This window comes from Manacus candei, unplaced genomic scaffold (genome assembly GCF_025592945.1).
Source record: "Manacus candei isolate 608988 ecotype Guabito, Panama unplaced genomic scaffold, ASM2559294v1 h1tg000189l, whole genome shotgun sequence".
Taxonomy (NCBI): Eukaryota; Metazoa; Chordata; class Aves; order Passeriformes; family Pipridae; genus Manacus; species Manacus candei.
Window position 1 is genome coordinate 556,763 of NW_026138237.1, and position 24,255 is coordinate 581,017.

Below are 24,255 nucleotides of genomic sequence, written 5' to 3' on the forward strand. Positions count from 1 at the left end.
CCGTCTGAAACTCTCCTGATAAAGTAATTTAAAACATCTGCAGCTACTTCCAAGCCGAAACAGCGGGACGCTTCGAGATCCCTCCCCGTGCATCACATGGGATGGTCTGTAGAGGAACCGGCTGGAAATCTCCGGCCGGCGGCCAGTACGGGTCGCAGGGCAGGCGGGGGCGGCGGGCCGGTGCTGCCGCCGCGCCGCCGGGAGAAGCCAAGACCGAGGATGTGCCGGGAACGGCGGGCGGGAGCGGCGCCGGGAGAAGCCAAGACCGAGGATGGGCCGGGAACGGCGGGCGGGAGGGGGCGGGGGATGGGGGCGGGGCGAGGGGAGCGATCGGGGCGGGGATTGGCGGATTCCGAGGGGCGGGGCGATGGTGGCGCGCGGCGGGTCGGGCTCGCGCACGCGCAGAGGGCAGGCGGGGCGGCCATGGCGCGGCCCGGCGGGTTGGAGGCCGAGCAGGAGCAGCCGCAGCATGTCCTGTCCCGGCAGCAGGAGCGGCACCGCCGGCTCCTGGCCGAGCTGCAGGCGCTCGTCAAGGCGCTGCCCAGGTAAGCCCGGCGCGGTGGGGCGGGGACTGCTCGCGGCGCCCGCGCTGACCCGGTGCGCTCTCGCAGCCCCTGCCAGCAGCGCCTCTCCTACACGACGCTCTCCGAGCTGGCGCTGGCGCTGCTGGACGGGACGGTGTTCGAGATCGTGCAGGGGCTCCTGGAGATCCAGCACCTCACCGAGAAGAACCTCTACAGCCAACGGCGGCAGCTGCACAGCGAGCACCGCGGTACCCGGGGGCCGGAGGCGATCCCGGGGGGAGATCCCGGGACACGGGAGGAAGGAGGGCGGCGCTGGGGCAGGGGGACACAGCGGGGCGGTCCTGGGGCACGGGGGTACACTGGAAGTCAGCTCGGGAGCAGTGGGGGCAGCACTGCAGGGAGGCGGTGGAGACCCTGCGGTGGGAGACGGGCCTGGGGCATTTGTGAGGTGGGGGGTGACACGGGGGGGGGGCAGGTTGTGGGGGCACTGGGTGGGGGGACACGGGGGTCAGGTTCTGGGGATACTGAGGGGTGGTGGGGGTGACAGCTTGGCGAGGCAGGGTGTGCGTGCCTTGCTGGGGGGAGAGCGACGCCGCAAGGGGGGCATGTTATGGGAAGGGCACTGGGGGAGGTGGGAGTGGCACTGGGGGGGACCTGGCAGCAGCGTGCCCTCCTGAGCCCCCCGTGCCCGTGGCAGGGCTGAAGCAGGAGCTGTTCCACCGACACAAGGAGGCCCAGCAGTGCTGCAGGCCCCACAACCTGCCGCTGCTCCGCGCCGCCCAGCAGCGAGAGATGGAGGTGAGGAAGGGCCGTGGGGGAGATGGAGGGGGGGGGGCGGATGCAGAGCCGTGTCCCTTCCCGGGGGTCTCACAGCCCTGTTGCTGCAGGAGCACTGCAGCATCTCCAGAGGGTTTGACTGTTCCCACCCTGCAGCCTTGGGAGCCGCCAGCCGTCCTGGCTGGCCTTGCTAGCACAGACCTAGGTTCCCCACCCCATTTTGGAGGTCTCCTCCTCTTGCTCTGCCCTTTGTCCCCCCAGGGCCCAGGCTCTTGCCATCTAGGAGAGCTGCGGTCCAGGTATGATCTGGGAATCATGGAAGTTTGGGAGCCTGCTCCAGAGCTGATGCTCTCCACAGTGCTTTAATGATTCATCACTGTCTGACAGGCTGAAGCCTGTATAGGAAGCAAGTGATAGAAAACATGGAGTAGGTGCATGAGATCTGCCATGATGTCATAGCAAGTCAAAAGCAGAGAATACTCAAAATAAAAAAATCACTTTTTTGTTAGTAGCACTGATAAGGAGGAAATACCTCGAGATTCCTAAGTGTAGCAATCGTTTCTGAGAGCATCCCAAGGTATTTGGAAAAGGCACTTGTAGGTCCAGTCCCAAAGGACTTTTTTTTATGTTGGTGATAGCTAGAGGCAAGTAGCCAGTTATGTTAATTGATGGAGGAAAATGGGGGAAGTTATTTTGCTCCATGTTAGGCAGATGAGAATTGTTTAAAGAGAGGCTCTTTCCTGCCTTTGCCCATGATAAGCACCGTGTCAGCACTCGCTGTTGAATCCTTTGGCGTTTCCACATTCCTCCTGTCAAGGTGACTAAAGCCAAGCTGTCCCTGTTATTCTGTCTCTGAGTGACTTAGACTTGCAGCAAGTAATAACCTCTACTGCCTGTTTTAAACATTTTCCAATGTTTTTTTCACTCATTAAGTCACCCACATATGTCTCATTTTGCCTTATCTTACATGCTGTGCAACTTCATCCCACTTCCTTTTACCTTCCCTCGCCTGTCTCCTGTTTTCTTCTTCCAGGTGTTAATAGAGTAGCTTCTTCCCTTTTTTTCTCACAGGTGTTAATACAGTAACTTCTTCCCTTTTTTATGCTCTGACAATTCTGCTGTAGAGCATTTTGGGAACAGATCAGTCATCTCTATAACATCTGATATGTGTCTAACAGGAACTGCCCTCTGTGGTTAAAGGTGTCCAAGACCAGCTCCCATAAGACAGCTTGGGATTGGGCTCCCAGGGAAAGTAATACAAGGTGTAGGTTTTAGATGTTTGGCTTCTCAGTAGAACCTGCAGTGTTTAGAAAAGCTTTGCCCATCATACAGGGTCATCAGTCACCAGAGCTGAAGCAAAACTTGTGTTTAAGCCTCAGTTTTCTTTAAGATTTGGCACTTTTCTATAACCCAGAATCAGATGCCAAATCTAAAACAATGTGAGACACTTAAATTTGGGGGTTTTTCAGCCCCAAGGGAAGTCATTCCTCCAGCAGAGTAAGTGGAGGAGAGGATGGTGTGGGCAGCACACTGAGATGGCTGGGAGGAAGGAAGATCTGGGGAACGAGGGATGTGAATCCATTGTATCTCCTGCAAAGGGCATGAACCCCTGGACTGAAGAAAATGTCAGGACGGAGCTTGCTTAGGTCCCTCAGCATCCTGTAGCGAAGGAACAGTCACCCCTCTGCTTCTTCTTCTCTTGGGGCTTGAGCTGCTTTGAGTTTCCTCCCATTTATTCCAATAAGGTCCTGCCCTGAGTGTTTTCTCTGGAGCAGATGGTGTAGGATCATCTTCTGGTGGATCCAAGTCCTGCATCCTCCTTAACAGCAGGTGGTTTTGTGAAACTCTCTCACTGTGACATGCTAATTGCATCCAGGAAAGGTTCCAAGAAGTAGCTCTTGCTCTTCATTAGGTCAGGCCTTTTGCAGAGCCATGGATACATCCGTGCTTCAGACACACCTCAGCTCTTTCCCACACTGTTTGTGATTGAGATCTCTGTCACTCAGATTCTGGATTTTCTCCAGGAATTGTGGCAGCGTGGATGCATTCAGCTCCCCTCCCAGGTCTGTTAAATCACCAGCCAGTGGTGTAGGAGGTCCTGGGGTTTGTGACTTCTCCCTTTCTGTGCAGTGAGAATAATTTTACCTCATGGATATTTCCAGCTGAACGCATGCCTCTGTTCTCTGTGTTATATAGGGGCAGCATTGCATGACTGAAATGTTGAAACCTGAGCCATTTATTTCTTGCAGAAGAATCACGGAATGGTTTGGGTTGGAAGGAGCCTTAAAGATTACCTTGTTCTAACCCCCTGCCAGGGGCAGGGACACCTTCCACTAGACCAGGTTGCTCCAAACTCTGTCCAACCTGGCCTTGAACACTTTTAGGGATGGGGCAGCCACAGCTTCTCTGGGCAACCTGGGCCAGGGCCTCCCCACCCTCACAGGGATGAGTTTCTTCCCAATATCCCATCTAACCCTTGTCCTGTCACTCCCCCTTGTCCTGTCTCTCCGTCCCTTGTCCAGAGTCCCTCTCCATCTCTCTTGGAGCTCCTTTAGGCCCTGGAAGGGGCTTTCAGCTCTCCCTGGAGCCTTCTCTTCTCCAGGTGAACCCCCCCAGCTCTCCCAGCCTGACTCCAGAGCAGAGGGGCTCCAGCCCTCTGAGCATCTCCGTGTCCTCCTCTGGACTCGCTCCAGCAGCTCCATGTCCTTCCTGTGCTGGGCCCCCAGAGCTGGAGGCAGCTCTGCAGGTGGGGTCTCACCTGAGCAGAACAGAGGGGCAGAATCCCCCCCTCACCCTCCTGCTCACCCTAGAAGAATGAGACTGCCATTGTATTTTGATGGAATGTGATGATTCCTGTTTTTCTGTGTGGCTTGCAAGGGAATTCTGCTGCTCAGTGCACCTGGTGAGGGTGTATCACCTTGCCTATGCACACACAAAGGTTTTTATTTGAGCTGGGCTCTGCTCATCTCCTGCAGTCCTCCTGCTCTCTGCTTCCACTCCTGATTTCCGGAGTGCCTTTGGCATCCACGTTTGCTGGGCTCTATTTCTTCTCTCTGCTGAGGTTTGGGCAGATGTTGGTAAGGCAGGAGGGGCAGTGTCCTTCTGGTTGGAGCTATTCTGGTAAAGTCCTTGTTTGCTAATGTTCTCAGTCTGTCAAAAATAGAGCCCCAGCATTCAGATCCTTTCATGAATAAATGGGATCTGGGTGAGATTTAGAGCTCCAGCTCCATGTTAGTGTCCAGGGAGTCTTTGGGAGGCATTCGAGCTGGCACTCTGATGAGCTTCAGTGGCCTGTGTTACTCCTCCAAGTCTCCCTTTAGCCTCACTTGAGAGGGGCACACAGTTGTTGGACGAGCTCAGCCATAGCTCAGGCAGTGGCTCATCAGGAAAAGTCATTTGGACACTGGTTGGTTCCTTGTGCTCTTTCCTCATCTCCAAACAAACGGAGAGCAGACTGCTCCCATGACTTCCCTGCATTTTCTCGACTGGGAGCTTTGCAGGTGGAGGTGGTAAGACCTGGGGCTGTGTGGGTTGACCACTGCAGTCACTGGGCTCATTAGGATTCAGGATTGCCCTTGGGTTTCAGTAAAAGTGTTAGAAATGAGAAAAAGCTAGGAGGAAAGCAGATGTTCCACTTTTTTTCCATTGACCGTTGTGTTTTTCAGGCTATGGAACAACAGATCCGAGAGGAACAGCGAATGATGGATGAGAAGATAGTCCTAGAGCTGGACCAAAAAGTGACTGACCAGCAGAGCACCCTGGAGAAGGCTGGGGTGTCTGGCTTCTACATCACCACCAATCCCCAGGTTGGTGTTCAGGCAGGGCAGGTGAGGTATTTTGACAAGGGCCTGGAGTGACAGGACAAGGGCGAATGGCTTCCCACTGCCAGAGGGCAGGGTTAGATGGGATATTGAGAAGGAATTCTTCCCTGTGAGGGCGGTGAGGCCCTGGCACAGGTTTCCCAGAGAAGCTGTGGCTGCCCCATCCCTAAAAGTGTTCAAGGCCAGGTTGGACGGGACTTGGAACAACCTGGTCTAGTGGAAGGTGTCCCTGCCCCTGGCAGGGGGATGGAATGAGATGAGTTTTAAGGTCTGTTCTAACCCAAACCATTCCATGATTCTGTTTGACAGTACTCTTGGGTTAATATCTTTAATTTAAAAAAAAAGTTCACTGTTAATGTATTGTGGATCTCTGGGTCAGACAGAACGATCTGTCCTTTGCCTCCCAGCTGGTGGGTGATGTGCCCTGGGCAGACCTCTTACCCAGTTTGTAACAAAGGAGCAGAAACCCAGGTACCACTGGGCAGCATTCCCAACTTCCTGCAGTATTTTTCCCAGTGTGGAGGGAAGAAACACTGTGCCAACAGCCTGCATTCCTGTGACTCTCAAATGGGTCTGAATAACACGAAAATAAGTGATTTATGGTTTTTGTATCCAGCTTAACTGTACAAACTGGCTTCAGGAGTCTGTTTATTAGGCACCTTGTTCCTTCTTGCATGTGACTTGCTGGAGCTGATGATCTCAAACTGTGATTAGAGAATTGTTCCTAGTTTCCCCAGTGCATTTGCTCTCAAAAGGTCTGAGCAATCACCTGAGTTTGTCCCTGTTGTCTTTATGCCACCACAGGAATGAAAAAACTCAAAACTTCCCAAGTCCTGTTGTAAAGCCACACAAGTTAGCAGGGAACGCAGAGACAGGCTGTTCTTAACTCTGTTTTTTCAGCTGATTAAATGTCAGTTAGATAAAGACCTACTGGTGAGAAAAGACAGCTTAAATGAAGCGAAACAAGCATTTTTCTAACACCCACCCACACGATTCTCAATCGTGGAGCCTTGAATAAGCCTCTCATTTTCCCTGTGCTGCTATTCCGCAGCTGTATAATGCAGGCAGCCCTTTCTCGCCCTCCTGCCCTGCCTTTTATTTTGTTTTTGTAAGTAATAACCCTTAGCAGGGTTCCTGTTTGCTGGGTTTGTGTATGTTTGCTTTTAGGATAGCTGCCAAACCTGACCCGGATCTTGGTTTGTGCCTGTGAATGCCACCAAGAAATCCCTGCTGGAATCTGTTCTCCACACGGTTCCCATCAGCTGATGTGTTTCCTTCCAGTCTGTATGAAATGCCTGCTTATGCATTGGATGTATTTTTACAAAAATAGATTTTTATTTTCATAGCATCATGTCTGCAGGGCTGAGTCACAGCCCTGGGCTTACGAATTAGCAGCTCCACTGTGTTGTCTCTGAGATAAACATAACGAAGAAGGAGCAAATGGTAAAGGAACCATAAGCTGATGTTCGTGACTACAGGAGATGGTGTCTCCACTTGATCTCAGTCATGGAAAAGGGAGTTTTTGATGGGGAATGAAATGCCTGCAGGGAATTTGATGCACCAGCACAGCCATGTGTTGCACCTGGCTTGGACCCCACTTAGAGGGTACCCAAAGCGACCCCTCATCTTCCCGCCCTTCTGTGCTGGGAAGGGGTCAGGGAGTTGGAGATGCTGCTGAAGGAGGAGGGGAGGAACTTGGAGAACATCCTCTGGGGCATGTGGCTGTGCGGGTGCAAGGGGATGCTACTGCCCCTACTCAGCCTGTGGAACTGGCCAGCCCTCGTGGCCCTTACACATTTATCACAGTCAAGAAGAGCATTTCTGAGTCCTTAAGGAATCTGAAAGCCCTAGCTTTCCTAAGACAGCCACAGTTTGCAGCAGGTCTGCTAAAATGTTACTGCTCTATATTCTAGAGAAATGCTTAAACACAATGAAGCCTTTGTTTTCTATTTACCTGGTTGGGTTTTTTTGTTCCCTTAAAATGTGTAGCTCTTGAGGGGTGAGTATAAGCCAGTCCTTCCTGCTTCCTGTAGCAGGTAATGGGATCATCTTATAGAAATGCCTTTTTCCCTTTGCAGGAGCTGACTCTACAGATGAATTTGCTGGAGCTGATTCGGAAGTTGCAGCAGAAGGAAGCTGAGGCCGAGAAAGCTTTTTACTGAAGGAGCAAATCTGCTATTCACTTTCCAAAGTTTTTCCTCTGACTTCCCTCTAAAGGACAAACTGTCCATGCATTTGCTTTGTATCATGTCAGGAAGAGGCTGTGGGTATAGAAGAACTCGCTGGGGCGCTTAGATTAAAGCTGGGGTGAGCAGAGCCCAGCACAGGGGGATTGGGATCCTCAGGCTGCCTCTCTGGTGTCCGTTGCATCTGGCTCAATTGGGAGCTGATGAGCATGTTCACCTGCCATGAACATCCTGCAGTGTAGCTAAGGCCATTAATGAGCCAGGGCTGGACCAGCTGAGGCAGCAAACCCAGACCTGCCGTGTGGCAGTGGCCCTGTGTTTAGATGAATAAAACTTGGGGGAACAACAATTCCAAGGTTTATCTGCTGGAAGATGCTTCTGTGTGTGATTGAAGGAGAAACAACCTCTTAGACAGGCAGACCCTTCACAGACCCTCCTCCAGGCAGGTACCAGTATCATCTGTATTAAAGGAGGATTTCAGGCCTCACCCAGTGTTACTGGACTAATGTTAGCAGTGTTCCCACTGACTCAGAGAGCAGAGAAGGCTGGAGAGCTTTTGCTTTGTTCCTTTAAACCAGTTTCCAAATGGAGAGAAATAAAATGCTCTGCCTTGCCTTCTGGGGTTGCAGCTTTCTGAATGCCAGTGGTTATGATTAGGTTTGTCCCATCCCCAGTGAGGAGTATGGGGCTCATGGTGTGCTAGATGGAAGCGGGGAAGGAACCTGGAGTGTTTCTGAGACCTTTCAGAGTGTTGGAGGAACTTGTGGGGGGAGCTGGTGGTGAAGGAGACAAACATGGAAGATCTGAGCTACAAGGACCAATGAGCCTTTTGGAAATTCAGGACTGAGACCCCTTCTCATTTCCATCATGGGTGGGTGTTCCCCGTGGGGATGATGCTACCGTGGTTCAGCGGCTGGAGACAAGACCCACTGCTTTTATGGGGTCTCCACCTCCTGAGTGAAAAATCTGAGCTGGAAAGTGGACTGGTATGGATCCTGCACCACTGCAGGGTCCTCACGAACCACCTGGAACTGTTGCCACTGGATCCTCAGATGGGAGCCCTGCACTCCACTGCTGAAATGGTGACGGGCAAGGTGGACAACATTTTCCTCTGGAGACACCTTATTCATCCTGTGGGAATACATGGTACTCACTGGTTCTTGACCAAGTGAAGTCAGCATCTGTGTTCAGATTCGTGGCCAGAGCTATTAGCAAGGAAATTGCTTCCCGGAGTGAGGATGAGGAAAGCAGGGATGAATGATCGCAGGAAAGAATGCCCAGATGCTGGGGGTCATGCTGCCTCCTCGAAGTTCCCCCCTTCCTTGACACGAGTGCTCTGGAATCACTGGAGCAGCAGCAGAGCAATGGTGTGGCTGGAGAAGCTTGGATTGGGGTTACTGACGGTGGGTTCAGCCCCACTGCGCTGCCCTTTGGGGCGAGGACTGGAGCCCACCTTGATCTGGTATTGCTGGTTGCTGCCATCTCTCCAGGGGCAGCCAGTGCTGGGGATCACGGCGGCTGTTCCAGCACTGCCATGACAACAGCAGCTCTCAGGCTTCCTGCTTCCACCATCTGGCTGCGGATGGCTCTGCCAGGCAGCTGATTGGATCCAAGCTGAAATTTTCCATGCCTGTGGTCAGGTTGGGTTTCAGAAGGGCTTTTTGTGGAGGTAGAGAGCTGCAAGGGGTCAGTGGTGGTAACTGTTGGGCAGCGTTATCCTAAGGGAGTAAAGCACCTGGGATGGCTCATGATCAGGTCAGCCGGCTTTAAGCAGATGAACACTTGCTCAGTCCCCCGAAGCTGGGCAGTACAATACGGAGAATACAGATATTTTTCTAAGCAAGTGCTGTTTGTGTCAGCAGAGGGTGACACCATCCCACTGCAAAGCTGTGGCACTGCCAGTGACACGGGTAAGACCTGGTGAGAGCTACCCAAAGGGGCTGGAAGTGCTGCCCAGGATTCCTGGGCTTCAGCTGTCTCAGCTCCTTGGTTCAGTGACCTGTGCAGCCCCCAAGCTCTTGGCCGGTGCCCCAGGAACACATGTTTGGGGGCCCCTTTGCTGGGTTCAGCCACCCACAGAGCTGGACTGTAAGTTCCCGCCCAGGGCTCCATGCGTGCCAGAAGTGACGTGGCGAGGGGATGCACCGGAGGACTGAGTTCCCCATTCAGGTACAAGGTGACTGACAGGAGAGGTGCGGCCCCATGCCAGCCCAGTGTTCACCCAGGAGCTGTAGGAAGGTGAGTGAGGGGTGGCAGGAAAGGACAAGTTCTGTTTTCTGCTTCCTTTTCCTATACTTTGGGCTGACGAGGAGTGCAAGGTCCCCTCCAAGGAAGGAGGTCAGTTCAGTGTGGATAAGAGTGAATGTATTCAGCTAGGAGCCCTCAGTGTTGCACAGTGGGCTCTAAGTTGTCCATGGTGACATTTGAAGTGATGACTGCTGGGTCCATGGAAATGTCAGCTTTAGTGCTCAGATGCCATCAGAAAATCAGATGAGACATAAGGAGGGGATCAGAGAAGAAAATGAAAACATTTTGCTGCTGCGAAGCACTCAAATGCAGATCCCTTCACCCCAAGAACAGGCCCTGCAAAGGCCCTGGTGACACCAGGGTTCTGGAACACCTTCCAGCTGAGCTGGACTTCTTTATCCTTGACAAGGGGCCCAAGAGTGAACAGGGTAAAGATAAAACTATATATCACACATGGAGAGGAACTTCGCTCTCTACGGACAGAGGAGTGGGAGCATTGCAGGACACCTGTAACAGGCAGGTTTGGGTGGGACAGGTGACTGCTTGGGAAACTCCTTGCCGAGAGGGGCTGGAGAGGCAAAAGGTTTGTGTTGGTTCAAGTGGAGGTGAAGCACTTCTGGAAAAGAAACACCTTTTGACTTAGAGGTGGAGAGAGGTGATTCCCCTTCACTACAGAGCCAGGTGGAAGCACACAAGCTTTTGCTCAGATTTTGTGCTCTTGCCCAGGCACTGGCTGGGCAGCAGGACTGTGAGCTGGATGGGCCTGTTCAGGAGCTTCCCTTCTACTGCTGCCCCTCCAGCCACTTTCCCCACACCACATCTGCTTCTCCATGACAAACACCTGAGCATGGGGGGGGGCCCTGTCCTCTGGGCAGCAGCTCCAGAGCAGAGCGAGTAGAGGCAGAGGAGCAGGGTCTCAGCCCTTTGCTCCATCCAGAACTGTATCCATCAGAGGAGATTTAGGATAACTGCTCCATCATAGAATTCTGGAATGGTTTGGATTGGAAGGGACCTCAAAGTTCATCTCACTCAAGCCTTCCACTGCACCAAGGTTGCTCCAAGCCCCAGCCAACCTGGTTCAAACATTTCCAGGGATGGGGCAGCCACAGCTTCTCTGGGCAACCTGGGCCAAGGCTTCACCATTGTCACAGAGAATTACCTCCTAACATCTAATCTAATCCTGCCCTCTGTCCATTTGAAGCCATTCCCTGTTTTGTCCTGTTCCTCCATCTCTCGTCCCAAATCCCTCTCCAGCTCTCTTGGAGTGCCTTTAGGCACTGGGAGGGTCTCCCTGGAGCCTTCTCTTCTCCAGGTGAACACCCCCAGCTCTTCCAGCCTGCCTCCAGAGCAGAGGGGCTCCAGGCCTCGGAGCATCTCCGTAACCACCCTGTGCCCCGTTTCCGTGTGGCTCCGGCCCCGCACACACCCCCGTGGGAATACCCACCCTGGCGCCTTGGGGACCCCCTGTGTCAGCCCCTTCCTGGGCCTGGGGGTGCAGCCCCGATGCCCCCAACCTGTGCTCGCCGCTGGGGGGAAGACACCCCCGGGGATGGGAACAGAGCCGCCCGCAGAGCTCTCGCGGCCCCGGGCGCTCCCCCGCCCCGCCCGGCCCCCGCCCGGCCCCCGCCCGGCCCCCGCCCGGCCCCCGCCCGGCCCCCGCCCTTCCGCCGGCCCGGGGAGGCGGAGCCGGGCGGCGGCGGCGGCGGCGGCGCAGGTGGAGCGGGGCTGGAGCGGAGCCGCGCGGGGCCCTGCCCGCGCCCGCAGGTGAGCGGGGCCCGCTGGCACCGGGAGCCGGGCTGGCGTCGGGACCGTGGGGAGCGTCCCGTGGGAGCGCGGCCGGGATCGGGAGCGGGGCTCGGCGCCGCCCGGGACCGGCATCGCGGCGGGGCTGAGCAGGGGCGAAACTATCGCCTCTCCCCGCCCAGGATGAATCCGGAACCCCCCACACACCCTCCTTCTCGGGCCAGGGGTCCCCCACCCGTGATCACCCCCCAACTCGAGGATTCCCACCCGTGATCACCCCCCAACCCGAGGATTCCCACCCACGGCCACACCCCGAGCCCCGGGGATGCTCCGTTGCCCAGTGGGTGTGCTGCGCCTGTTGGGGGTGTTGGGGTTGGGGATCCCGGTACTGCCAACCCCTCCAGTCGCGGGGACCCAGGTGTGCAGGGCTGGGGAGTCTCAGCCAGCATGGATTGTGCCTGTTGTCTTCATGGGCCAGTGCCATTCCGTCATCTCCCATTGGCCTTTCCAGGACCTTTTGGCCTCTGGGACAGGTGGACCTATGGAGCGGGGCTGCACCAGCCCTCCAAGCAGGACCTGTGGTTTGGGGATGGAGTGGGACACATCTCCTGGCATGCAGGAGAGGGCGGCTGGGAGGGGAGAGCATTCCCAAAGTCACCGACTGCCCTGTGGAGCAGTCAGGAAGCAGCACCTTAAGGTCCCCAGAGCTGCGTCCTCCAACTGTCATGGTGGCAAGCTGCCAGCCTGGCTGATCCCTGATGCTGCTGTTTCCTGGTCTGTCAGGGGACTCACACGTCCTCGCTGGAGCTGCTCTGGACTTCCTGTTGCAGCCCCTGCAGCCTGTCTGGGCTTTCCCTGGGGCATCAGTGGGATCCTGGGAGGAGGGAGACTCTGCGTGCCCCCTTGGTGGGTTCCCAGCACACCGGGGAGAAAATCAGGTAGATATTGGATAAGGTGGAGGAGAAGCAGCAAGGAAACCTTCATCAGGGCCAGAGCAGACTGGTTTGGGCTTTAACCGGGAGATGCTGCCCTGGGAGTGGTGTGATTTCCTTCCCACCTTGCACACAGGCACAGGTCCCTGTCCTGTGCCACCACCCTGGAGGAAGATGTGCTCCATGCTGAGGCCCACACTGGCTGAGGTGTGAGGGACACCTGGAATGTGCCCAGTGGCTCTTCTACCCTGTCCCCAGAACCTGATACCTCCCTGCCGGGGGGATGCTCACCCCTTCCTGCCCCTCTGCCAGGTCTCCAGGCAGGGTCTCACTGCTGAGGACCTCTCACTCTGCCGAAGGCAGGGCCCACTGCCTCCACGATGGCGAGATGGCTGCCCCGCTCCACCGACCTGACCCGCTTCTGCCAGAAACTCAACCGAGTGAAGACCCTGGAGGATGACATGATGGAGACATCCTTCAACAGATGCCTTTCCACCATCGACTTGACGCTGCTGGGCATTGGGGGCATGGTGGGCTCCGGGCTGTATGTCCTCACAGGCACTGTGGCCAAGGAGATCGCTGGCCCCGCTGTCATTGTCTCCTTCATCATCGCCGGCTTTGCCTCACTCCTGGCTGCTCTCTGCTATGCCGAGTTTGGAGCCCGTGTGCCCAAGACAGGCTCTGCCTACATGTTCACCTACGTGTCCGTGGGTGAGATCTGGGCCTTCCTCATCGGCTGGAATGTGCTGCTGGAGTACATGATCGGGGGGGCTGCGGTGGCCAGGGCCTGGAGTGGCTATCTGGACTCGATCTTCAACCACAAGATCAAGAACTTCACCGAGACCCATGTGGGTGCCTGGGAGGTGCCATTCCTGGCCCGCTACCCAGACTTCCTGGCAGCCGCCATCCTGCTGGTAGCCACTGCCTTCATCTCCTTTGGGGCCAAAGTATCCTCCTGGCTCAACCATGTCTTCTCGGCTATCAGCATGGGCGTCATCCTTTTCATCCTCATCATGGGCTTTGTCCTTGCACAGCCCAAGAACTGGAGCACCCAGGAGGGCGGCTTCGCCCCATATGGGCTGTCAGGTATCATGGCTGGCACAGCTACCTGCTTCTATGCCTTCGTGGGCTTCGACGTCATCGCAGCCTCCAGCGAAGAGGCCAGGAACCCACAGAGGGCTGTCCCCAGGGCCATCGCTTTCTCCTTGGGACTCGCCACCGGCGCCTACATCCTGGTGTCAGTTGTACTGACACTGATGGTGCCCTGGCACTCGCTGGACCCTGACTCTGCCCTGGCTGATGCATTCTACAGGAGGGGCTATGCCTGGGCAGGGTTTCTGGTGGCCGCTGGCTCCATCTGTGGTGAGTACAGGCAGTGGCGGTGGGAGCTGCCTGCCCCGCTCACCATGGGGGCTGGGAACACCCCCCAGCCAGTTTGGGTTTGGGTCTGATGGGGTCTTCCTTCTTCTGCCTGTCCCTCAGCAATGAACACGGTTCTGTTGAGCAACCTCTTCTCCCTGCCACGCATCGTCTATGCCATGGCTGAGGACGGGCTCTTCTTTCAGATCTTCTCCCGAGTGCACCCCCGCACACAGGTGCCCGTTGTTGGCATTGTGGTCTTCGGGCTGCTCATGGCTCTGCTGGCCCTTGTCTTCGACCTGGAGGCCCTGGTGCAGTTCCTGTCCATTGGCACGCTGCTGGCCTACACCTTTGTGGCTGCGAGCATCATCGTCCTGCGCTTCCAGCAGCAGAAGGTGGATGTCCCTGCACCGGCAGCTGGTGGCCGGCCCAACCCCGAGCCCCACGAGGGTCCATCCAGTGGTGAGCTGAAGGAGTACGAGTCCTTCTCCGACAAGCTGCAGCTGGTGGACAGGGACAAGAACAAACAGCAGCGGGAGCCAGGGCAGCTGAAGGCAGCGTTTGAGCCCTACCTGGAGTTCCTCAGCGACTTCTACCCAGGTGAGGTGGTCACAGTGGCCGTGGTGACCCTGATGGTGTCTGCCATCTGCCTCTGCTCCATCTTGGTCTTTGGCCACACCCACCTCCACCTGCCCACCTGGAGCTACTCCCTGCTGCTGGTCCTCTTCAGCCTGGGCTTCCTGCTCAGCCTCCTCCTCATCTGGGCACACGAGCAGCAGCACAGCACCCAGACCTTCCAGGTATGCCTGGGGCCCAGGCAGGGACAATCTCTCTGCAGGGGTCGGGGTGGTTGGAGCAGCTCTGATGGGCCTACAGGGGCCCCAGGTACAGCCTGCATTGTTACTCTCTGTGGTCACTGATCCCCAGGAGATGACATCGCCAGCAGCTCTATGTCCATCCCATGGGATCACTCCTACCCTCCCTCCTCTGCATCCCCACAACCCCACAAAGTAGGGAGAAGGACTCCTTACTTTGGCTGCCCTTCAGCTATGTGATGGAGCTCCTCTTCAGCCTCCAAACCTGTTCTGTGCCTTCTGTGCCACTGTCTCCTGTTTTCAGCCCATCTGAGCCCTGATGTGGTCAGTGCAGCCATGTGGATGGTAACAGCAGTGGTGACACCACCTCTCTGCCATACCCCTGCCCTGGCTTCTCCAGCAAGGACCACATTGGCTCTGGATCACACCAGGAGTTTGGTTCTTGTGATGATGGCTGTGCCAACCCTGTCAGCCTCGCTCCCAGCTCCTGGCTCCCTTGTTCCTTTTGCCTGCCTTTTACCTTAAAAAAAAGTGCCACTTCTAGAAATTCCAGGGTGACAGTCCCTTTGTCTCCCATGTTTGCCAGTGCTGCCTTTTGACTTTATGATTTTAAGGATGAGAAATGTGGTCCTGCAGGTCTCAGCCCCACTGGCTCCTTTCCTCCCACAGATCCCCCTGGTGCCCCTCTCCCCGGCACTGAGCATCGTTCTCAACATCTACCTGATGCTGAAGCTCAGCTACATGACGTGGCTCCGTTTTGCAGTCTGGCTGCTCTTAGGTGAGTAATCCAGCTGCTGGGATGCCAGCCAGGACTGTGCCAGTGGCCAGGCTGTGCTGGAGCCGCTGCTGTTCCTGTCCCCCCTGCAGGCCTGCTCGTCTACTTCAGCTACGGCATGTGGCACAGCAAGGAGAACCTGCGGGAGCTGCGGCCCCAGCGCCTCAGCGCCCGCTACGTGGTGTTCCCCAGCGGCAGCCTGGAGGAGAGGGTGCAGCCGGTCCAGCCCAGCTCCCAGCCCACTGCTGGTCTCCCGGACACCGACACCGATGACTGCAAGAGATGACACCCCAGGGGATGGGGGCACCTGGTGATGGGAGCATCGGAACCCCCTCCCACAGTGAGGCCAGAGACCCATCCCCCTCCTCCTGGTCCCTATGACAGCAGAGCCACCAGGGCTGCCCTGGGCGTGGGGCTCCATCCGGAGAGGATGAGGATGCTCACCCTTACCACACGCTCCCCACAGAGCGTGAAGGGGCCGGCTCCCTCCCCCCCATCCCCTGCACTCAGGAACTGGGTCTCAGCCCAGTGCCTGCCCTACTTACGAGGAGGCGTGTCCTTGTCACCTCTCCCCGAGTGCACCCTGGCACTGTGCAGCACACCTCCTGTCCACTGGCACATCCATGCAGCCAGGGATGCAGAGGTTCCCTGGGGAGTGGGACAGGAAGCCCAGCGCTGCCTATCCTGGCTCTCATCCTGTCTGCAGCTCTGACTGCAGCCCCCTTTCCTCCTGCGGAGCCCTTCTGCCTCCCTCAGAGTCCCTTCAGAAGGAGGCAGGGACCTCCCCACAAGCATCCCTACCATCCCTGCCATCTGCGCCGTCCCCATCCCCAGGGCTGCTCTCCTCAAAGGTTGGGACTGAGGGGGCGATGGTGGAGGAGGTAGAGAAGGGACATGGCCAGAGTGGGTGGCCCAGTGGAGGCTGGCACAGCAGCAACTCAACTGCATCTTTCCAGCTGCTGGAATTGCCCATTTCGGGGGGAGCTGGGGGCCATGCCCGCTGGAACGTAATGCCATAGCCAGGCTCCTGCCCCAGCCCTGAGTGGGCTGTGGGTGCTCAGGATCCCAGATGTGTTGCCTTGTCGATGGAGGTCCCCAGCAGCATCCCTGATCTGCCTGGAGCTGGCTCCCCGCTTTTGCTGTGCCCTAGCAGCACCACCTGCCCCACCACGAGGGGCTCAGCCCCCCATGATGCCCCTCCCAGGCTCTCTGGGGCTTGGGACGCGCTCAGCAGGTGCTTTTCAGTGTTGCTCCCTCCCCAGTGATCATCCCCATGTTCTGGGGTCACTCCAGCTACAAGGGTGTCATGGAGGGTCCCCAGCAACACTGTTGCAGCCAGTCCTGGCTAATTTGCCCATGGCTGGGCTAAAGTAGAAGGGAGGGGGGTTTCAGCATGTTTTGGAAGTCAGTGGAGCTGACCTGCCAGGCCTTGCATCATGGACACCTTGCTCCATTTTCATCCTCTGCATCCTGTGAGGAGCCAGGGACTGTGGGCAGGCTGGTCCATTGCTTCTCACTGACCAGTCCCTGGAGGGGCCTAGAGAGGCTGTGGGGATTCTCAGTAGGATATGCTGGCCCCTGGTGAACCCCTCTGTCTGCCGGCGCTGCTCCATGTCCCGCCTCATCCTTGCGCTGCTGCCACCGGAGCAGCACGGCCCCACTGTGTTGTGGCCCTGTTTGGCACCTCTGTTTCGTGGCTTGTGAGCACTGGTGACTCGGTCACCCTCATAAACACTGGTTCTGCGATGGCTCTGGCTTGTTGTGCTCTGTGTCCCCAAGACTCCTGGTGGGAAGCTGTTCCCCAGCCGATGCTCAGGAAAGCCCCCTAAAAGCGTGGGGAAAGGGTGGGTTGTGCTGCCCACTGCCACCCTGCTGCCACGGGGGTTCCAGTCACGAGGACAGGCTCCAGCCAGACCCTCAGAAACCAGGACCCCACAGGGCTGGGACTTGAGCGTTACAGTACACAAATACACTGATACTCACCCGGATGGGCCTGACTCCCCTGTGAACAGCAAGGACGATGCTGAGCAGCAGCGGGACAGGATAACTAAAGCCAAAGGGATGGGACAACTTGTGCAATTAATAGGAATTAACAGATAACCTACAGATACCCCACCACTGCTCTTCTCTAGAGAAGTTTCTTTCCTGAGATAACAAAGTCCTTCTTCATTAAAAAAAGCAAGTGTTCAACAGACACCTGGGGAGGCAGAGGCTGAACCCTCCTTAGAAACTCGGGTTTTAATCTCAGCAGTAAGTCCATTGTCAGCTGGATAAAGGCGAGTAGAAAGAACCACAGAGATACAACAGGAGAAGGGAGCCTGGGGTGGGGCTGGGGAAGGGCAGGAAGGTTCTCACAGAGCAGGATGGGCTGAGGGTCACAACACTTTAATCCTTCCCTGGTGGAGGAAAGTCAATGGCAATCATATTGCCAGGGCTGGGCTCTGCCAGCAGGGTTCTCAGTCAGCCTTTTAAGCTGACAAAGACCAGAGAGTTGTTGAATGAGCCTTTCAACCATCGATATTTAATCTATTTGAAATCGTTCATTTGTAAAAATGCACAGAAATCGCTGTTAGGCCACAGCACACAAAGCCAGCATGGGGACAGGGGACTGGCGGGGAATTAAAGGATTGAAGTGTAATTCCCAGGTGCCTGGGAGGCCAGTGGGGCCTCTTGAGCACACTTGTGTGTTGTTTTTTTTAAACAGTGTTACAAAATTGGTCGGTTCGTGTGTCATACACCATCCTACTGCAGTAACATGCCCTGCACAAAATGTGTACAAACGATTTTTAACTGACTGCTCATTAATGCACACAGAAAAAAAGGGGGGTGACAGCAGCCACTGGCACCCCAGCAGCTCTCCAACAGGGATTTGTTTCTAAAAATTGTATCAGCAGGGAAAAAAATAAATCCAAACTAAACAGCATCAACAGGGCTTTAAGATGGCAGCCTGTAATGTGAGAGAAAACATCATCTCCCCAAGTTGTACCTCCAATTCCAAACAGATTTAAAACTAAACCATCCCCATGTGCAGCTCCCAGAACTCCATTTCAAGCAGCCACTGCTTCCCTGTGCTGATCATACACCTGTTTTCCAGAGCAGTACCTTTCTCCAAATTAGCTTAAAAATAGAAATAAAGTCCTGTTTTCTGGGCAATGGTGTAATCAGGCTGCAGGAAATCAATCTAATGCCAGAGCTGCAGGGAAGTACGCAGGCCAGTGCTGGAGTGGCTGGTGCTGGGGCTCTGGGAACTGAGAAAGGCTTTAGGGGCCATGGGGCAGCTCTGGCACACGTGTTCCAGCTGGGCTAAGAGGGTTAATGTGAGCCCTGGATGATAATCCCCATGGACAGCGTGGGAGTGGGTAGGCAGCAGCTGGGGATGGCTGAGCCTTGCCAGTGATGCTGCTGGTCTGAGAAGACTGGGAGAGTAGCTACCAGGGCAATGCTGGTTTTTTGTGCCCTGTCCCATAAGGCAGGTGCAAGGAGACAAGGAGAAACGCAAATCCAGAGGGGAATAACATGGGATTTGTACTAGAGAGAAAATCGATGCTGGGGCTGCCACCCACCCCCTTTAAATGGCAGTGAGTGACTGAGCCCATGGCCCTCAGCCTCGTCCCTGGGTGCAACTCGGAGATGCTCCAGGGATGGCCATAAGAACTGAGCTCGTGATGATTTCAGAGGCTTCAGCACACAGGATCACTGCTGCTGCCCACACAGCCCCGGGGATGGGAGCCATGGGAGCTGCAGGGATCACTGGGCTGTGGGAGCCACAGGGATCACTGGGCAGTGGGACCCGCAGGGGTCCCTGGGCTCTTGCATGGGGAAGCACAGGAGAGCAGGAGTCACAGGGGAATAAGCAGTCACTGATGCACTTGCATAGCTGAGCCCTGTCTGTGCTGGAGGGAGGAGGAGGGGAGCCCCGAGCACTGGAAGGGAGTGGTGGACTGGCACTCAGGACAGAGCAGCTCCATGTCCTAATTAAACCACTTCCCATCCTCACATTCCTAAACTTTCCCTCCCTGCTCCCCCCCAGCGGCTCGGTGAGGCTGGCTGTAAGTAATCCTCTCGTTATCCCTGCCATTCTCCCCTCCTCCTCCTGCAGACACAGCCTCAGGATGAGGTAAGCATCACACTACCAGCAGCGGTCTATCTTGTTCCTACTGGCGGCCGGGGAATGGCAGAGCATTAAAAGATGGCACAGACCAAGATGGTCTTGTTTTCCCCTCATCCCTCCACGACGTGCAGGTGCTCATGCACACGGGTCCACAAATCATTCCAGGAATTTTTGTGCTGTGTCTCAGCAGTCCCGGCAGCCAGGCTGCTCTGGGGCCACGGCTCTTCTCTGACTCACCACACTTTCTAAGGAGCAGGAATGTGCAGGCCTGTCCCAGTGGCAGACTCGGTTCCAACAGCAGATGCATCCACTGCATTCACTTTGGGAACAAAGAAGGAAAAGCCCATTTCCCCACATGTAACACACCACGCAGACACAAAACTGCAGACACCGGTCTCAGTGATCTTAGAAGTCTTTTCCAACCTTACAGATTCTATAAAAGGAGAACAAATCTTCCCCATGTGCACAGGAGACACGGCATGAAGCAACGGACTGCAACTGTCATGAGGGAGATTTAGGCAAGAGATCAGAAACACTTCTTGAGGCAATGACAGCTTGGCCTGAGGTTAGGAAACATCAGTCGTCCATCAGAGGGAAGGGGCTGCAGTTCCTCTGGAGCCAGGATGGCTGATTTCTCATGATCCCATGCTTCCCTTGCTAGACTGGAAGCATTTTAGGGCAGCACTGTGAGTTTCAATCCTTGCTGGGACAAGAGCCAAGGCACCTCTGGGCATGGCAGCATGCCTGATATCCTAAAGGACATGAAAGTCCTCAAGAAAAATGCTCAGAAAGCACAAAAAACCCCTTTTCTGTGTGTGGGGAGCAGCTGGAGCCACACTGCAGGATTGCTGCCCAGCCCCGACTCCAAACACACTTGTTAGTAGCTTCTACAGCTAAAACTTTGTGATCACCTATGTAACTTACACCAGAGGAGTTTCACGTGGAATCAGGCAGTGAGCTTCCCTGGAGTAATAATGCTCATTTTCCAGAAACAGGCAGCTGGAGCAGTCCCAGAGTGCTGCAGCAAAACAAGCTGGCAGATATTCTAAGTGATGGGCAGCAAGGAGAGTCAAGGCCTCAAAAGGCCACTGAGCAAAGTGAGAGCTGCTCAAGAATTCAGGAAAAAATACCATTAGTGGCAATCAATATGGATTTGTGTAACCTCTGTGCTTTAATGGAGAGAGGAGCCTGGAAAGAGGCAGCAGTGCTGGCATGCTATAGCACCTTCAAGAGGCATCCAACTGCTACCTGGCAATTTACGTAAAGAAAATAAAAAGGAAAAATATGGAACTGACACTTGGACCAAAAAAAAAGGCTCAGTACTGGAACCATTGAGTCCCTCATGAACAGGGGACTCAAAAAATATTCTGTTGAGTTATTGCAACTTAAAGAGAACACAACTGAGTTTGTGGAAAGAGGAACTGGGATTCCAGCAGGGCAGATCACCAGCAAAATTGGCAATAACTGGTATAACAGAACTACAGTTCTCAGTGTAACTCTCCACATTAATTCCTCACAACCTTTTGCAGCAGCTGCCAAAGCACATCAAATCCCTCCAACTTTCCACACAAAACCTGCTCCGGCTGCCTGCTCCCACTTCTCCCGGCAGCCCTTATGGAGGGCAGATCCCACCCGTGCACGGAGCAGGCATGCGCTCCTTTTCCCTCAGCCACCTCCTGACCTCATCAAACCCACAGGAGAACTGGATGCTCAACATTCAGGGACATCGCCCTGTAAAACACTGCTGGCTTACCTGGTGTTTTTAGGTTCCTAAATGGTATGTTGATAGGTATATTGAGCCTAAAACCACCCAGCTCTGACTTCAGTGACTAATGAATCCATGTGTGTCAAGGCAGAGCCAAGTGGATCTTCTCCTTGGTGTATTTTTTCATAGGACTTTAATTTGCATCTCTTCTTTGGACAGCACAGGAAGGACTAGGGGCAAAGGACATAACAGAAACAATAAATGGTGAGCAAGTATTTTAAAACATAAGTACTTACACTGATTTAAATCAAGGCCCATAAAGCTTCTATGTTCAATACATGCAGTTTTCATCTGGAGATTGAGGGGGTGGCAGGACGATTCTGATGGAGACAGCCCAGATTTACAGACCTCACAACACGCAAGAGACCCCTCCAAATGGTGTGGACAGACAGATGTGAGTCCAAGGTACAGGCTTGATTTACTGGATATGTAACAATAAAATGATTTACACATTTATTGGACAAACTTCACTAGGTAAATCATAGCATTATTTTCAAATAAAGAAGATAAATCTTATAGAATCGCAGAATCATTTAGGTTGGAAAACACCTCTAAGATCGAGTCCAATCATTAATCCAGCACTGCCAACTCACCACTAACCACTAACCTCAGTAGCCCCTTTCAGCCTGAGAGGCTGAAAAAAATGTTTCTTATTTTAATTAGTAAAATTTTAATAGAATAAGAACTGTATACAGACTACAAAACAATTTCTGTATTCATTTATCAGTTAGAAATTAAATAATTCAAAACATTCATTATAGTAATTTTGACTCTAAAAAAGGAAAAACTAGAAACAGAGAAAGGCAATATGTCAACACACTGGATGATTTTTCTCTCTTAGTTCCAAGGTCTGTATGATCCTGGGTCATTGATGGCTCTTGGACAGGCACAAGGCCAACAGCACATCATGGCATTCCCGCTTGTTTAAACAGATGAGCTTCATATGAGCTCTCAGAGTTTAAAAACAGGAGTGAAAACAATTTCCACCTCCAAGCCTTTGGCCAAGGCAGCTGCCCTTGACTATGGAAATGGTTCTAGTTGATTTTAAGTTTCTTTAATCCAGTGTTTTCTGCTATTGCTGTTCCAAAAATTTTCCTGAAGAAAAAAATACATGAAACCAAACAGTTTAAGAGTTAAAAGTATTGAGTTTAAAAGGAAGATTGAGTTAGTTCAAGTATTTCTCTGCAACTGTCTCTATTACCTCTAGGCAATTAGAACTACAACATATTATTTCTTTTTCTACCTCATTTACCACAAACTCAAAGCAGAAGCTGCCAGTGAATCATCTGTGTTCTCTGACATCGGGTTGCCAACATAGCAAAGACTGAAAATCCAATCGCCATGACAAAGCTGGGGGCTGCTGCTCCTGCATGCAGCTGTGGCCGCCCAGCTCCTTCTCCAGCCTAACAGAGCCTGAAAGCCAACAGGAGCACCAGGCAGCTCCCACAGCCTCCCGCCAGCTGGTTCTGCTGGCAGAGCAGCCAGCTCTGCTCTCTTTAACCCCTCCCAGAGCCCCTGGAAATCAGAATAGGTTTCCTCAGCAAGTGTTCTGCAAGTTTCCAATGGGGCAGGAAAGAAATGAGGGTTCAACCAGCACAGAAGAAAAGGAAACCATTGCCAGGCTTGAATACCAGACTTGGGAGAACTGTTGGACTGTGAAAGGAACAGGAGGTGAGGCGGACAGGAGTGGAGACAAGCAGCCGCTGCAGCCTCCAAAGGTAAACATGAGGAAAAAAAGCAGAATGAAACTGGGAAGGATGCCAAGTGAACAGCTGATGGCCAGAAGCGATGAGGATTAAGGTTGTTTTCTTTCTTGAGAGCCAGAGAAGCCCACTGAAGACATGGAGGATGTTCAAGAAGGAAGCTATAGCGGGTGAGATGCGTGAGGATTGAGGGTTGTAAGGGAGTGGATGGAGAGGACGTTGAATTTTGCACAAAAGACACAAACCAGGGAGAACATGGATCTGGCAGACAGCACGAGGTGTGGCATGGAAGAGAAAAAATTCAGTATCTTCCTTTCTGAGTTTGCGCCTGTGGCAGTTTGAGCCACAATTAGAAATCTAAAATCCAATTTTTAGGCTTCCCCCACCCCTTCTCAACACTTTATCCTAACACCAGAGAGAACCTTTCAGGCCAGAGGCTTCTGTAGGGGAAGGGGGAAGTATATACATTTATTTACACAAATAAATGCTATACAAACTAAAGGCAACTACATATATATATATATATATTACATTACTATCAGTCAGTCCTTTCAAGCCCCTCCTTTAACTTTAGTCCAGGAGCAGCCTTTAAGGCTGACATATAACACATTCTTTTGCTGTGGGAGTGTTCTGGGCTCCTGAACACTCCCTCCTCACCAAGTTCCAGCAGTTGTTTGTTGTAGTCTCTCCTCCTCATGAAGTCTGAGAAGACAGCTTTTGAGTCCTTGCTCTTCTGTTGCTGGTGATTTCTCCCTCTCCGTGTCTCACCTCAGTTCGTAAGCTGCTGTAGTGTATCTTAGCTTATCAAGCGTCCACATCCTGGAATCTTCATTCCTCCACAGCAGTTCTCGGCTGCCCCCGGTCAGCTTCGGCAGGCAACTCTCGAGCTCTTGACTCGTCTCCAATTTCGCCTGGGACTCTTCTCCCGAGTGCCGGGCCTACCTCCACGGCCCACTCTCTTGGCTCAGCTTCAATTCTGAGCCCCTCCTCCACTTACAGTGGAGGGAAAGAAAAAGCCCCCCTCTACAGCTTCACTGCAGAAAAGGAGGGGGAAGAGAGGGCTTGGCTGCAAAGCCTGCCTCTCTCCTCTTTCCTCAGGTGCTGTGAATCTCTTCCTTCACAGCACACACTCCAAATGCTGACTCTAACTCTAGCCAAAGGCTGAGCTGGGGGGTTGCAGGGCTCCCCTCTCCCCCCTCGAGAGGAAGAGAGGGAGCCCAGCCACCCCCTGGCCTTGTCCACCGGCATGCAGCAGACACTAACAGCAAAACAACCAAGACTGCACTGCCAACCACTTCCGGTGCTGTGATATATCATTTTGAGCAGAAGCGAACAACATGGACAGTGACTGTCTCTCCAGGGAACACTGCCCTGGCACTCAATCACCTCTGAGCCCCCCCAGCTTCTCAGGGGGGGCCAATTTCAAACTATGACAGCGCCCATCACAGACAGTGCTGGAAGTAGAGAGATTTGGAGCACAGCTGCAGGGTGAGACCA

General features: G+C 54.1%; 2 protein-coding genes across 3 annotated transcripts; both read left to right on the plus strand.

Annotated features, from left to right (window-relative positions):
- The first annotated feature begins 377 nt into the window (after positions 1-377).
- Positions 378-7,922, plus strand: LOC127464056 (protein DGCR6). The gene is made up of 5 exons (XM_051774175.1): positions 378-545; positions 612-772; positions 1,222-1,322; positions 4,967-5,107; positions 7,201-7,922. Exons 1-5 carry the CDS (start codon positions 424-426, stop codon positions 7,282-7,284), a joined length of 609 nt encoding a protein of 202 aa, XP_051630135.1. The 5' UTR covers positions 378-423; the 3' UTR covers positions 7,285-7,922.
- A 3,327-nt stretch (positions 7,923-11,249) lies between these two features.
- SLC7A4 (solute carrier family 7 member 4) lies at positions 11,250-16,923 on the plus strand. 2 transcript variants are annotated; one of them, XM_051774148.1, is made up of 5 exons: positions 11,250-11,319; positions 12,543-13,592; positions 13,713-14,389; positions 15,074-15,182; positions 15,272-16,923. In XM_051774148.1, exons 2-5 carry the CDS (start codon positions 12,611-12,613, stop codon positions 15,463-15,465), a joined length of 1,962 nt encoding a protein of 653 aa, XP_051630108.1. In that variant the 5' UTR covers positions 11,250-11,319; positions 12,543-12,610; the 3' UTR covers positions 15,466-16,923. The 2 variants fall into 2 exon arrangements, with proteins under 2 accessions (XP_051630108.1, XP_051630107.1); XM_051774147.1 differs by lacking the exon at positions 11,250-11,319 and having other exon boundaries at positions 12,194-13,592.
- The last annotated feature ends 7,332 nt before the right edge of the window (positions 16,924-24,255 follow it).